Below are 16618 nucleotides of genomic sequence, written 5' to 3'. Positions count from 1 at the left end.
CTCTACTCTACACCACTATACTGTACTCTGCAGCAATCTACTCTATGCCACAGCACTCTATGCAACTCTAATCTACCCTTCACCACTATACTGTACTCTGCAGCAATCTACTCTATGCCACAGCACTCTATGCAACTCTAATCTACCCTTCACCACTATACTGTACTCTGCAGCAATCTACTCTATGCCACGGCACTCTATGCAACTCTATTCTACTCTGCACACTGTACTCTAAGCCACGCTTCTCTACTCTGCATCACTCTACACCAATGCGTTCTATGCCACTCTACTCTACACCACTATACTGTACTCTGCAGCAATCTACTCTATGCCACAGCACTCTATGCAACTCTAATCTACCCTTCACCACTATACTGTACTCTGCAGCAATCTACTCTATGCCACAGCACTCTATGCAACTCTAATCTACCCTTCACCACTATACTGTACTCTGCAGCAATCTACTCTATGCCACGGCACTCTATGCAACTCTATTCTACTCTGCACACTGTACTCTAAGCCACTCTTCTCTACTCTGCATCACTCTACATCACTGCACTCTACACCAATGCATTCTATGCCACTCTACTCTACACCACTGCCCTTTATGACACTCTACTCTGCAACACTGCACTCTGCCACTGAACTATACTCCTCTCTACTCTGCACCACGGCTCTCTACTCTGCACCGCTCAGCTATATGCCACTCTACTGCACTCTACACCAACGTACTATATGCCACTACACTCTATGCCACTCTACTCTGCATCACTGCACTCCACCACTGCACTCTACACTAGTCTACTCTACTTTGCACCACTCCACTCTACCATGCTCAGCATCACTCTATGACACATCACTCTGAACCACTGCAATCTATGTTGTGCCACTCCACTCTGCTCCCCTCTACTCTTCACCACTCTACGCTACTGCACTGTACGCTAAACCATTGCAGTCTTCGTCAATGCACTCTACACCACTTTACTCAAAGCCAATGCACTCGATACCACCACACTCTACACCAATCTACTTTGCACCACTGCACTCTATGCCACTTCACTCTAGACCACCCAACTCCACTCTATGACACTTCACTCTGACATTACACTCCATGATACTAGACTCTGAAACTCTATTCCATTAAACTCTAACACTTTCTCCACTCTGTAACTCCCTACACAACTCCCTATACGCCACTCCATTCCACTTTACTCCACTCTATGCCACTCCACCCCACTCTATGCCATTTCAATCTACGATACTCTACTCAATGCCACTGCAGAACCCTCTATGCCACTCCACTATACAACAATATACTATGCTCAACAACACTCTACCCAACTTTCTCTATGCTAGTTCACGTTACTTTATTTCACTCTACTCCAGTTCACTCTTATTTATGTCTTTGCACTCTACGACACTCTGCCACTCCACTTTGACACTCTATTACACTGTGACACTACTCCACTCTACTAATACTTTATGGCATTGGCGCTTGATTAGAGATTCAGATCTCCATTGATTGCCTTGTCACTCATATGAAACGTGAGTCAGATTTATCTTCGCCGTTTTGGTTACAAGCACTCTGTAACCCTTTTAACTCAAGCTTAACGAAGGCGTAGGATGATCCTGATACTTGTCGAGGGGATTGAAATATCGTCGGCCAAAGTACCTTGACTTGAATTTGTGATATTGTACATAAGTTGGCATAAGCATAGGTACTATGAGCTAATGACTTCTTGATTCACTATTTGAGTAATTCATGTAAAAGTCGGTTTATAAAAGCATGTAAATCATTATTGTAGATGCTAACCTTGTAGGAAAGTAGCCTCTTTCTAGCTTGGTTACCCCCACATTTGGCTTGTTTGCCAGTGTGTTTGAGTGTGCCTACTGGGATCATGCTAATCAGGACCCCAGTAGTTATGCTCTCTCCCTTAAATTATAGTTGTTGCATACTGGTAACCAAGTATTTCACCCAAGATTGGCATACTGGTGCCCCCTTATAAGTCCCTATTATATGGTACTTGGGTACCCAGAGCATTGGAGTTCCAGGGGTTCCCTATGGGCTGCAGCATTTCTTTTGCCACCCATAGGGAGCCCATGCAAAGGCTTCTGCAGGACTGCCATTGCAGCCTGCGTGAAAAGTTGCATGCCCCCTTTCACTGCCAGTTACACTGCACCAGGTCACTTATAAGTCACCCCTATAGCAGGCCCTCCATCCCTGAGTGCAGGGTGCAGAGTTCCTGTGTGTGAGGGAACCCCTGCACTAGCAGAGGTGCCCCCACCAACTCCAGGACCATTTCCCCAGATTTCAGGAGTGTGGGGACGCCATTTTACACGTGTACCGGAAATAGGTCACTCCCTATTCCCAGCTACATAATGGTAACTCCGAACATAGGTATGTTTGGTATCAAACATGTTGGAATCATACCCCAAGGCTTTTGCAAGCATTGGTTGTATGATTTCATGCACTCTGTGGGGCTCCTTAGAGGACCCCCAGTATTGCCATTACAGCCTTCTGAGGTTTTCCAGGCAGCCCCAGCTGCTGCCACCTCTCAGACTGGTTTCTGCCCTCCTGTTGCTTGAGAAGCTCAAGCCCAGGAAGGCAGAACAAAGGATTTCCTTTGGGGGAGGGGTGTTACACCCTCTCCCTTTGGAAATATGTTTGGAAGGGGTAGCTTCCTTCCCCAGGCCACTGGAAATGCTTTGAAGGGCAAATTTGGTGCCCTCCTTACATAATCCAGTCTACACCAGTTCAGGTTCCCCCAGTCCCTGCTCTGGCACGAAACTGGACAAAGGAAGGTGAGTGACCACTCCCCTGTCCATCACCAGCCCAGGTGTGGTGCTCAGAGCTCCTCCAGAGGGTCCCTGGGTTTTGCCATCTTGGATTCCAAGTTGGCAGCGAACTCTGGGAGCATCTGAGTGGCCAGTGCCAGCAGGTGGTATCAGAGCCGTTCCCTGATAGGTGCTTACCTGTTTAGCTGACTAATCCCCCTTTCAGGGCTATTTAGGGTCTCTCCTTTGGGAGGTTCTTCAAATTCAAATTGCAAGACTCCAGCAGGAATCCTCTGCATCCTTTACTTCACCTTCTTACCGAAGAAACTGCATCTGGACCCTCCAGGAACTCCACAAACTGCAACAACGAAGCAAAGATGACTTCTGCAACATTGTAACTTCCGCTCCTGCCAGCAACTGCAGCTGTTTCCCGGTTGTGCATCCTCAGAGGACAGCCTGTCTTCAGTCTGCACTAGAAGAATGAACGAATCTCCCTTGGAGTGAAGGAGTCACTCCCCTGCTTCAGCAGGCACCTCTCTACAACGATGACCATCTGCATGGGTCCCCTCTCCTGACGAGTTGTATGCATCCTGCATCACGGGTGGTAGACTGAAGTGGTACCGATGGTCCTGACGTCCTACTGTCCAACTTTGGTGGAGTTAAGAGCTTGCCTTCCCACGCAAGACAGTACCCCGTGCACCATGTGTTTTTCAGTTGCCAAGGCGTGTGGCATCCTTCTATGAAATCCTTTGTGCACAATGTAGCTCCGGCCCCCAGCACTTGTGCTGCGTGGGCCTCCTTTTGCAACTCCTTTGTCCCCGTGCTGGGGGACTCCTGTGTGCGTTGGCTGGTATTCTGTGGGCTCTCTGAGTTGCTGAGAGCCCCCTCTGAGTCCTCCTCCTGGGTAGAGTCCACCAGGTCCCTCCTGGTCCCGGGCAGTGCCATTTTCCGCTAACCATGAGCTTTGCCTGTGCCAAGGCTTGTTGGTGGAATCCAGTGATGCAAACCAGACTGCAATCATCCATCCGGTGTGGGATATCATCTGCACCAACCACGAACCCGCATCCATCTTCTTGGGTGCAGTACTGACTGTTGTTCTTCACCAGTGGTTCTTCTTTTGCACCTTGATTCGGGTTAGCAGGGGCTCCTGTCCTCCCTGGACTCTTCTGTGCTTCTTGGACTTAGTCCCATTCTTCCACAGGTCTTTAGGTCCAGGAATCCACCCTTTGTGTCTTGAAGTATCTTCTGGTTCTTGCATTATCGTCTTTCTCGTGTTCTTGTGTGTTCTAGGAAAGTTACTGTGCTTTACTCCTGCTTTCCTGGGCTCTGAGGTGGGTTCTATTACTTACCTTTGGTGTTTTCTAATACTCCCAGCACCCCTCTACACACCACACTTGCCTAAGTGGGAAACCGACATTCCATAGTACATAATTTGTGTTTCCCCTAGGCCCATTTCTAACCATTATGATTTTCACTAATTGCACTGTTTTCTAACTGTTTTTATTGCTATTGCTGCATACTAGTGTATATAATTGGTGTATTACTTACCTCCTAAGGGAGTATAGTCTCTATGGTATTTTTGGCATTTGTGTCACTAAAATAAAGTACCTTTATTTTTGTAACACTGAGTATTTTCTTTCATGTGTGTGAGTACTGTGTGACTACAGTGGTATTGCATGAGCTTTGCATGTCTCCTAGATAAGCCTTGGCTACAGCCACCCCTAGAGAGCCTGGCGTCTAGACACTGCCTACATTTCACTAATAAGGGATAACTGGACCGTGGTATAAGGTGTACGTACCATAGGTACCCACTACAAACCAGGCCAGCCTCCTCCAAACCACTGTACTATATAGGTTACTTTTTACATTTTTCTTGTAATTGGTGACATTGGGTCATCCAGATAACTTGTGTAATGCCCGAATACCAGTCTTTCTCGATTTCCCCTGTTGATGTTTTCCCACTACATTTGATCTTTTATATTTTGATTGAATAAATGCATAAAACATTCCATTTGCATACTACTTTAATATCATTGTTTATGGGAGTGGTGCTGCATTTTTTCAAGGGACCCCTGTTCCTTTAAAGTTAAGTTTACTGCTCCATTCTAGGACACTCTACTTAATCCATGATATTATGCCACACCAGTCGATGACACGTCATTCTCCTTTATGCCATTAACTTTGGGCCATGCTGAATAGTAGTCTCACTAGTGTACAGCATGGCTAAAACACATTGGCAAAGGCAATAGAACTTGCATAGGCGAGACCTATTGGCTTTGCCAATGCTTTTTTTCTAAGGTATGAACTTTAAGATGACTTGCAATATCCTTATGTACACAGGGGGTATTTGACCCCATATAATACATGGTCACGCCACCAACTTTCCCACAAACCACTTAAAATCTTAGTGCATAGCTTCTGTCATTCCAAGCTATTAAAGTAGAGCAGAAGAAAGAAAAGCAGCATTCCATTTTTTGCTTTAAACAACTTTATTAATTATGCTCTGTGACCTGTTCTACCTTCTACCTTGGCTGCTAGCTCTGGCAGAAGGCATTGTGACGTCAGAGCTCGACTGTAATAACCTTGTAATAGTCCTTTTCTGATGTCTTTTCTTTATAATCAGTGAATGTCTTTTCTTTACACGCTGTGACCTGGTGCATCACAAACAGCCGTTTCTAAAGAAATTAGTGACTGCAGTTTATACAGAGATTAGAGAATCCATGTTTATATAGCCTGTAACTCCAAGAGCGTCTTCAGTTGAAATGCTCCTAGTTATGACTGACGTGGAGCTGAGCTGCCCAAGATCACACACAGGGGTAGAAGTGTTATTAGAACTATGGTTTCCGAGCACAGTTTACAACTGTTGTACCTAATCGCTTTTGATCTCTCCAGTGCAGTTCCAATTGGCATGAGGCGAACGGCATGATGGGTGAGGGGCGCAAAGGGTATGTTCTTCCTTTTTACCCTCCTACCTTGATTTGCTTGGTGCATGAAGATGCAAGGTTAATCAACATGTTGTTTTCACATTTGAGCTAATTACTTTGTGAATATAAATAACAATAAAAGATACTTTCAGACTGTGAAAACATGCCTTCCTTTCTCCCTATTTCACTTCCAATATATATGATTGTGTATATTTATCGGAGCCTGCAGTTCCTAAACAACGAGCGATTTGTATAGGGTTGATTGAAAGTACCCAAGGCTGTCCCTGTCCCCCCCAGAACTTTATTGACTCCTACGCCCCTGCTCACCCCCCGCATGCGTGGAATCACCCCCTGCTCCTGGCAGAGAATGTGCCAGGGACAACACCGGGGTCCTTCTCGGCCAGCATGGCCGCCTCGGTGGGGTCAGGGCCCTGCGGGACATCTCGGATGAAGCCTCAACTCCCTCTGGCACCGGCTCTCGAGCCAAGGCTTTTATATTATTTATGTGGGCGCTTCACAGAGCGCCGCGCACCTGCTTCCGGCCGCTTCAGAGCACTGCAAAGTTCAGCTGAGTTACTGCAAAGGTGAAATCATTGGAAGATGAAATACAGTGGTGTGGGGGACCAGATCCCCTGACAGATGTCCCTCTCAGGGGCGCAGCTTGTGGGGAGGGAGGTGTTTGAGGAGTTAAACCCCCCTAACAAATGAATTTTCTGATAAATAGTTGGGCAGGGGTGCTTTCAGACAGGTATGATGAAGTGTCTGTCGGGGACACACACACATATACACACAGACACACAACCCCCCCCCCTAATACACCCCCTAAAATCTTAGTGACCAAGCCACGACCCTGGCCCCTCTCTTCCCACCCGCAGGCTTCGCGGCCTTCCCTGCAGACCAGGGAACAGTTTTGGGGAATTTCTCCTGGTGTAAGTCCACCAGATGACTCCATGTCATTGGGCAACCACTTACCAATCATGAACTTTCCTTTAATAGATGCAATTAATTTATTTAGCTAATATACTAATGGATGCTACTAGGTCAGTTCACCAAATGAGTCCAATGGGTGATACTCATCGGGCTTGCTGCAATCTCTTACCCCTGTGATTGGCTACAAATACAGAGACGGTGGCCTGCAAGGAACAGCAGACCTCCGTCCCATAAAACGCCCCTTCCAAATTGCAATTCAGTAATCATTTGCAAACCCAATTTACGGATTTGGAAATTTATTTTACTGAATTGGAGTGTTTTCGACCGCAAAAAACCTTGATACATCTGGCCCTGCTTCCTGCTAGCTCACAGTCACAGGTCAATTTCTGCGCATCTTCTCCAGTTCGCCTCAAGTACCTTGTAAACTCTGAAGATGGTCCTTAACTCATTGAAACCACAGGATCATACGTTTCTAGGCTCAGCCACACATCTGGCTGTGAAGCTCCCAGAGAGGCCTCTACAGCTGTAAGTACATAAAGTGGAGGTGCCCAGGTGCCACAGCGCCGCCCAGTGGTGGCTTTGAAGGAGCAGGAGGAGTTTAAAAGATCTTGAGTAGGTGTAGGTTGACACACTGTGCACCATGCGTGTTAGTGGCTTGGGATGCAAACGAGAGACCTGTGCCAAACAGGCCGCACACATGGTTAGCTGCCAGTGAGGTGAAGATGAGTGTCCCAGGTGGAAGGCCTGTCCAAGGGACAGTGTCCTACTCCAGGCTCCATGCAGACAGACCCTACATCTGCACCCTGCTCCTGGTGATGCGGCCAGGCTTGCTGGGTCTGTTTCTAACTAAAAGCAAACTTGCACGTCATAAGTCAGCATTTGCAAGGGCATCTGGGGCGCTTTTGATGCCCCTGGCATATGCACACAGACAGTACCCAGGAGGAGTGGGGGGGGGGGGCGGTATTTGCAGGTCTTACCAGACCTCCTTTTTATACGCACAGATGATTACTCCTAAGGCTGACCACAATAGGGTCTACCCACTACTTAATTTGTGCCGGTGGTTTGCCAGTCTGCAGCTACCTTAAGTGACAGAGCAGCGGGAGACAGCAGCACAGTCCTTTTACCAGTTACACAAAGGTACAGAGAAACAGGGACAGCTGATGCCTTATCCTCCAGCCTTTGTTGCATTGGCGGCACTTCTTCTATTTCCGTTAACTATAATGGAAATAAAAGAAGGACAGCAGTTCTCCCTCCCGGACAGAGTCCATGCTGAAGGGTGTGAAGACAGGGCGGCCATGAGAGGGCTCGGCTGCTAGTGTGGCTGCTGCCAGCACATAACCTGACTGAAGCATGAGGAGGGCAAGGACGTCATCCTTGGGATTCTCCTAGGTCTTGGCTCTGCCTCTAACGAAATGTTTTTACAAACTTAGCCTCCTACAAAAATATTTTTATAAATTAAGCACTGGGTCTTCCAAACTAAAAGGAAACTTAAATTGCTGATCCTGCAAACACTCCTCCATCAACTGCACATCAGCAGGCCTCCTCGACTGGGAAAACAGAAGACTCAAGTTCTAATCCTGGCTCCAACACTTGAAGTAAACTACATTCCTTGGGCAAATCACTTTATCCCCAAGAAACTCGCTTTTTTCATTCGTCCCGGGGTGGTCCTCTTCTAGCTCTCAGTACCTCCTGCCGTAAGCGAACAAACTGGCATCCCTATTTTTGTGTTTTAATTTTTGTAAATTATTTTGTCTTCCTTGAAATTGTCAAGTTCGCTAAAGTTGATGCCTTCGGCGACCTCCTGGTTTGATGATGTGAATGAGCCGGGCCTGCGTAGGACCAAGGTGGACCTAGGTCTGCAGCAATACACTTGTATGATACATAACTTAGCCCTGACGCGGAAATAGCGTATTCCTTGGAAGGATGTAAATGTCATAAACTTGCTAAAAAGAAGATCCAAAGACAGAGATAAAGGGGGCAAGAAGAGATGAGAGATAAAAAAAACAGGGAAAGTTTTAGAGAGAAGCCAAACATAAGAAAGGTCCTGGTAAATAATTTTGTAGTCAAATCTCAGGTGGGTCTTTGCAGCCTATTAACTACATTCTTTTTCTGGAAGTCTCCTAAGGGGCGCTCTGACCAAGTGACCCTCCCACTCCTTCTGAAGCCTCTGATTGGCTGGCTTCCCATGCGGCTCTCCTCAGGTTTGACGCCCCTCCATTGGGTGTGCAGCAGCGCTTAATTTTAGCAGTTGTTTCTGGTGCTCGGCACCAACACTTAACTGTCAACACCAGCACTTATGGCAGTCTGCCACACAGTGGCGCTGTTTGTCTAATTTACAGATGAGCAGAAGAACAGTTGTTTATTAATTGAATATACATTAAAAATACTAATACTTGGTGCCCAAACCCTTCTCATGGCTTTTAGGGCCTAGAATATTCCGAATTGTCACACTTGTAGGAGTATGATGGTTAGTAGCTGTGTTGGTATATCGTTAGCCGTGTTGGCAGGGGTGGTGAAAGCTATAGTGGTTTCCTGACAAAGACCCTGGCACTTGTTGTTTAACAAACTGTGGGGCATATTTATACTCAGTTTGCGCCGAATTAGCGTCGTTTTTTTCGACGCAAATTCGACGCAAAACTAACTCCATATTTATACTTTGGCGTTAGACGCGTCTAGCGCCAAAGTTCATGGAGTTAGCGTCATTTTTTTGCGTGAACACCTTCCTTGCGTTAATGAGATGCAAGGTAGACGTTCCCGTCTAAAAAAATGACTCCCAGGCATGTGCGTGGTATTTATACTCCCGGGCAAAAATGACGCCTGGGAGTGGGCGGGGCAAAAAACCCCGCATTTGCGCCTCTTTTTAACGCCTGGGTCAGGGCAGGCGTTAAGGGACCTGTGGGATCAGAATGAGCCCAGAGGTGCCCCCCCCTGCCCCCAGGGACACCCCCTGCCACCCTTGCCCACCGCAGGAGGACACCCAAGGATGGAGGGACCCACCCCAGGGACATTAAGGTAAGTTCAGGTAAGTATATATATATTTTTTTGTGGCATAGGGGGGCCTGAATTGTGCCCCCCACATGCCACTATGCCCAATGACCATGCCCAGGGGACAGAAGTCCCCTGGGCATGGCCATTGGGCAAGGGGGCATGACTCCTGTCTTTGCTTAGACAGGAGTCATGTTAATGGGGGTTGGGCGTCGTAAAAAAATGGCGCAAATCGGGTTAAGGCGATTTTTTTGCCTCAGCCTGACTTGCCCCATTTTTGGACGGCCAAACGCCATTTTTCCCTACGCCGGCGCTGCCTGGTGTACGTGTTTTTTTTTCACGCACACCAGGCAGCGCCGGTCGGCTAACGCCATTCAATAAATACGGCGCCCGCATGGCGCTTCAGAATGGCGTTAGACGGCGCAAAAAATTTTGACGCAAAACTGCGTTAGCGCAGTTTTGCGTCAAAAAGTATAAATATGGCCCTAAGTGCTGGTGTACAGTCCCTCCCAAATGGTGACCCACCTCCGCCTTGAATACGACCTCTCACCTTTGCGTTTTCTTGATCAGCACAGCCCTGAAGATCTGCTCCAGAGGGTTCTGGCCCCTCCCGGTGGCCGGCTGCACATATGGGTGCAGGGCGGCCAACACAAAGCCACGCTGGTAGAGTTCCTGTAGCTGGGCCGGCAGATCATGGAGGGAAGAGATCTGGATGGCACTGCAGTCCGGTATTCCTGCTGGAGATGAAAACACAGCAGATTCTTTATTTATTTAGGGTATTGGCAAAGTGCTACAACCCACTCAGAAGGCTTTGGGACAGATACATCTGAACAGCAATCAATCACAGACATTTAAAGTTGACAGCTAGAACCATTAAAAATATATATGCTGATAATAAGATGGCTTAATAAAGAGTCAGTACAGCCTGAGCATTGACCCCAGTGTGTGGCTGGTTGTTGGTGCCCAACCAGCATCCTTCGCTCGGAGCAGTAGGCAAGGGAGACCAGCTTGAGGTCTGGCTAATCATACGTCTGCCCGAAAAGCTAGGGTTTTAGAAGCCTTCAGAATCTCAGAAAGTCAACCCAGGAACCAAAGCGCAATATCAGGGAGCAGCCGAAAGCTGACATTCCTCTAACTTTATAGAACATGATACCAGCAGCAGTGACCAAAGGGCCACAGTCCCGGGGTAACTGTCTGTCTGTGTCCATCTACCACGGATTACAACATACTCAGAACATAAACCTCAGCAGGATCCCCAGGACCACCATGCCAAGCTCATTGGAAATCAGATCTTGTTACCTCAAACATATCTGTTCCCTAACTTTCATCCAAAGATCATTACATCCTGAAAGCCTCTCCCAGTGCGACACTGGACAAACCTCTACAGAGCTGCTGGACCTCCCGGCTTCTCCAGAACCTCAACACAAAGGCACTTCATTGAATTATCCCAGGATCACATCAAGGTGTTTCTTTCCATCGACACAATCTCCGTAGTGTTGGAATGCAGCAGATGGTACGGTCCTTGCGCTGGCCTGTTTCTGGGGTGAAGAATGGGAACCTGTTGGGTGAGGTTAGGATAGGTGCTGGTGGGAGCGCAACAGGAGCCTTGGCTGTCGGAGAGAGGGTTGAGTATGAGGTGGACGTCCACTTGGCCCTCTTTAGTCGCTGCAGTGTTGAATGATGAATGCGACCATCCTCGGTGGAGACCAAGCTACCAAGGAGCAAGGGGTTTCGATTTGCCTCCCTAAGGTTTAGATAACCATGTGGACTGTGAGGATAATAAGCCTCTGTGTTGAATCTGTGGGTTCAGGCCACTAGTGTGAAGGTTGGTCTTTCTGTAGTCTTTTGGGTCACAAAAGTAATTTCTAGTTAATTAAAGACATTTACTGTCCAGTGTCCATTCTCCCTCAATATTTGCTTTCAACAGAGTCACTGAAAAACCTCTCGGCCTCTACAGACTGCATTTTTCTAAGACTACTGTCTCCAGTGTCCCAAACATCCTACCTCCAGTCCACCTCAAACATTCGCCCTACAGTCTCCTCTTCTTCCTATGGAGCATGTTTGTCCAGTGCGTTAATGTAATTGCCGCCCCTCGTCCCTCTGCCACCTCTTGGACTGTTCTCCCTCCATGTGCTAGTGCTTCTCTGACTGTACGGCCACCACGCTTTGTGTGACCATCTCTAAAGGCTCAGTTCCGGGTCCTCTCTCTTCGCCCCTTCTTCAGGGACATCACCTCCTCTTTAGGTTTGACTCTTCTGAAGATGAAACACAAATGTCCTTACCCTTCCCTTAGTTTAATCCTCACTTCCAACCCAAAGTGTGAGGCCACCTCCATGCTGTTCGTCACTCTGCACATCCGTAATACCAAAGCCGAAGATACATGTCCCATTATTCGGAGCACCAGTGACCACAACTTGTCCTTTCCCCTTATATGACAGTGTTCTCACCCTTACCCAAACCCTTGAGCCCATTTTCACAGACTCATGTGACTGTCCTTCACAATCACAACCACATCTACTCCACTGCCAACCTTCTGGAGACCAGAAGCACTCACCCGCACCTCAGTCAGTACTCTGGTACTCTCTGCCCTACACCAATGGATCTTAACCTTTTGATTTCTTTGGACCCCACTGAACCACAACTGGAAGCCAGGGACCATTTCAACAATTTGTACCTCAATGATAGCACAAAAACACAATAAGCAGCCAAGTACACACTTTATTAACTCATCACACCGAGCTTTCTCTGCAACCTCATATTTAAATATGAGCGTAGCTACACACTGGGGTAAGAGTCGCGTAGTATTCACAAACGCACGTGGAATCAGAACTATTGAGAGACGTGGTGGGACAGAAGTAGTAACTGGATTAACATTGGCCTCGGACAGACACAGGGCAGCAGCTGAGATTACTCTACCCTGCCCAATTACTCAAGCTCTCCTGAAAAGTGCAGGTACGCCGCCTTGCCAATAGAAGAAGTGCAGGAGCTTGGAGTCCGTAAGTGCCCGCCCGTCTGAAACAGTGAATGGGAGAACATGCAGCCTGGAAGGGCCATCTGGGCGCACCACCTGTGTACTCATGCATAGATTACTGAGCGCTTAGAGCACCGGCTCTCTGGGTGTGCGGATGAATATGACTTTCTGGAAAATCATCAGCAATTCCAAGTCGATTGACTCTGCAACTGATTGTTCATATTCAAGCACGCTGCGACCTGAGCTAGCAATGACTGCACATTCACAGATGCTCCATCCTGAACCAACAATCAGCTTTTGACTAACATGTTTTTAAAGTGCTTATGATTATTTTTACATATTTTATTTGTTTCAATAATACATACATGAGATATAGAGCATGTGGCGTAATGACCACAACTGCGGACTATGGAGCTGGGGAACCAGGTTTGAGTCTCGGCGTCGGCTCAACATCCTGTGATTCTGGGCACATCACTTAATCTCCCCTTGTCAAAATCAAAATGAATGTGTCCTTCTGTAATGTAACCGGTGCTCATGTAAAGCACCCCAATACCTTTGAGGCAAGTTTGCGCTATATATAACTGCATAAAATAAATAAAATATTGGAGAGGCAGTACAGTACACTTGGCGCATATACTATTGATACTTGGTAAAACTACCAAGGATAAACTGTTTCTACAGGTTTTTAGCTAAAGTGCTTATGATTGACAGAAAATACTGATTAAAGGTCAGATAGGTCCAGGGACCCCCTGAAGAGGCCCCACGGAGGGTTCCACAGACCACAGATTAAGAACCGCTCTAGACTGCTCCAAGAGTCTGGCAAGGGGCTGTGCACTACTCCTCCCTCCCTCAGAACTGTGCACAAGCTTCTCTCCTCCAACGTACCACAGGGTCCTGTGCCAACACCTCGTCGCAGCCTTCGGTTCATTCCATGTCACCCCCAGACCATCTCCCTCCACTGAAGGCGCCCTGTAGGGCTCAGCATCCTCTGCCCTCTGAGCTCCCCTTACATCAAGGGTCTTCCATCACACACTCCCCCTGGGGCCCACATCTCTGCTGGTGCAGATGATCACACATCCCCCTCACTTTAACAGGCGCAACATGATTTCCCATTAATTTATGTATATATCAGTGTTCCCCAGAGGGTATTAATACACACTACAGCCTAAGAATACTAAAAATACTCGGGGGCTTAACCCTTCAAATTTTCTTATTTAAATTTATTGTATATTTTACAAGAAACCAATTACTGATAGTTACAGGGTATAGAATAAGCACTATCAAAGTGTCTGCATAAATGATCAGGTCAGTCTTTGAAGGGAACTCCCCTTAACTCGCAGCTCAGCCTCCTGCTCGAGCATACAACGAACAGTCCTAGTGCACGGGTCTATAAACCTCTTGCAGCTCAGCCTCCTGCTCGAACATACAACGAACAGTCCTAGTGTACGGGTTTATAAACCGCTCGCAGCTCAGCCTCCTGCTCGAACATACAAGGAACAGTCCTAGTGCACGGGTTTATAAACCTCTCGCAGCTCAGCCTCCTGCTTGCACATACAACAAACAGTCCTAGTGCACGGGTCCATAGCACAGGTCTATAAACCTCTCGTAGCTCCGCCTCCTGCTCGCACATGCAACAAACAGTCCTAGTGCACGGGTTTATAAACCTCTCGCAGCTCAGCCTCCTGCTCGAACATACAACGAACAGTCCTAGTGCACGGGTTTATAAACCGCTCGCAGCTCAGCCTCCTGCTTGAACATACAACGAACAGTCCTAGTGCACAGGTTTATAAACCTCTCGCAGCTCAGCTTCCTGCTCGCACATACAACGAACAGTCCTAGTGCACGGGTTTATAAACCTCTTGCAGCTCAGCCTCCTGCTCGAACATACAACGAACAGTCCTAGTGCACGGGTTTATAAACCTCTCGCAGCTCAGCCTCCTTCTCGAACATACAACGGACAGTCCTAGTGCACGGGTCTATAAACCTCTCGCAGCTCAGCCTCCTGCTCGCACATACAACGAACAGTCCTAGTGCACAGGTTTATAAACCTCTCGCAGCTCAGCCTCCTGCTTGAACATACAACGAACAGTCCTAGTGCACGGGTTTATAAACCGCTCGCAGCTCAGCTTCCTGCTCGCACATACAACGAACAGTCCTAGTGCACAGGTTTATAAACCTCTTGCAGCTCAGCCTCCTGCTCGAACATACAACGAACAGTCCTAGGGCACGGGTTTTTTAAACCTCTCACAGCTCAGCCTCCTGCTCGAACACACAATGAACAGTCCTAGTGCACAGGTTTAAAACCCTCTCGCAGCTCAGCCTCCTGCTCAAACATACAATGAACAGTCCTAGTGCACTGGTTTATAACCCTCTCTCAGCTCAGCCTCCTGCTCGAACATACAACGAACAGTCCTAGTGCACGGGTTTATAAACCTCTCGCAGCTCAGCCTCCTGCTCGAACATACAACGAACAGTCCTAGTGCACTGGTTTATAAGCTCAGCCTCCTGCTCGCACATACAACGAACAGTCCTAGTGCACGGGTTTATAAACCTCTCGCAGCTCAGCCTCCTGCTCGCACATACAACGAACAGTCCTAGTGCACGGGTTTATAAACCTCTCGCAGCTCAGCCTCCTGCTCGAACATACAACGAACAGTCCTAGTGCACGGGTTTAAAACCCTCTCACAGCTCAGCCTCCTGCTCGAACACACAACGAACAGTCCTAGTGCACGGGTTTGTAAACCTCTCGCAGCTCAGCCTCCTGCTCGCACATACAACGAACAGTCCTAGTGCACGGGTTTGTAAACCTCTCGCAGCTCAGCCTCCTGCTCGCACATACAACGAACAGTCCTAGTGCACAGGTTTGTAAACCTCTCGCAGCTCAGCCTCCTGCTCACACATACAACGAACAGTCCTAGTGCACGGGTTTGTAAACCTCTCGCAGCTCAGCCTCCTGCTCGAACATACAACGAACAGTCCTAGTGCACGGGTTTGTAAACCTCTCGCAGCTCAGCCTCCTGCTCGAACATACAACGAACAGTCCTAGTGCACGGGTTTGTAAACCTCTTGCAGCTCAGCCTCCTTCTCGAACACACAACGAACAGTCCTAGTGCACGGGTTTATAAACCTCTCGCAGCTCAGCCTCCTGCTCGAACATACAATGAACAGTCCTAGTGCACGGGTTTATAACCCTCTCGCAGCTCAGCCTCCTGCTCGAACATACAACAAAGAGTCCTAGTGCACGGGTTTATAAACCTCTCGCAGCTCAGCCTCCTGCTCGAACATACAATGAACAGTCCTAGTGCACAGGTTTATAACCCTCTCTCAGCTCAGCCTCCTGCTCGAACAGTCCTAGTGCACAGGTCTATAGACCTCTCACAGCTCAGCCTCCTGCTCGCACATACAATGAACAGTCCTAATGCACAGGTTTATAAACCTCTCGCAGCTCAGCCTCCTGCTCGAACACACAATGAACAGTCCTAGTGCACAGGTTTAAAACTCTCTCGCAGCTCAGGTTCCTGCTCGAACATACAACGAACAGTCCTAGTGCTCGGGTTTACAACCCTCTCTCAGCTCAGCCTCCTGCTCGCACATGCAACGAACAGTCCTAGTGCACGGGTTAATAACCCTCTCGCAGCTCAGCCTCCTGCTCGCACATGCAATGAACAGTCCTAGTGCAAAGGTTTTATAAACCTCTCTCAGCTCAGCCTCCTGCTCGAACATACAATGAACAGTCCTAGTGCACGGGTTTATAACCCTCTCTCAGCTCAGCCTCCTGCTCGAACAGTCCTAGTGCACGGGTCTATAAACCTCTCGCAGCTCAGCCTCCTGCTCAAACATACAACGAAAAGTCCTAGTGCACAGGTCTATAAACCTCTCACAGCTCAGCCTCCTGCTCGCACATGCAACGAACAGTCCTAGTGCACAGGTTTATAAACCTCTCACAGCTCAGCCTCCAGCTCGAACATATAAAGAACAGTCCTAGTGCACGGGTTTAAAACCCTCTCACAGCTCAGCCTCCTGCTCACACATA

At 48.0% G+C, this 16618-nt stretch overlaps 1 protein-coding gene across 2 annotated transcripts in view; it reads right to left on the bottom strand.

Moving 5' to 3' along the window:
- Nucleotides 1-16618, bottom strand: part of RFTN1 (raftlin, lipid raft linker 1) — a 282797-nt gene that overhangs the window by 124453 nt on the left and 141726 nt on the right. For both annotated transcript variants that reach the window (XM_069212084.1, XM_069212085.1), the window contains exon 3: nucleotides 10165-10351. In XM_069212084.1, the coding sequence (XP_069068185.1) occupies nucleotides 10165-10351 (187 nt within the window). The remainder of the gene's footprint in view (nucleotides 1-10164; nucleotides 10352-16618) is intronic.

The sequence above is a fragment of the Pleurodeles waltl genome, chromosome 10 (assembly GCF_031143425.1).
Source record: "Pleurodeles waltl isolate 20211129_DDA chromosome 10, aPleWal1.hap1.20221129, whole genome shotgun sequence".
NCBI classification, from domain to species: Eukaryota; Metazoa; Chordata; class Amphibia; order Caudata; family Salamandridae; genus Pleurodeles; species Pleurodeles waltl.
The sequence above is the reverse complement of the archived record's forward strand: the minus strand, read 5'-3'. Positions and strand labels throughout refer to the sequence as shown.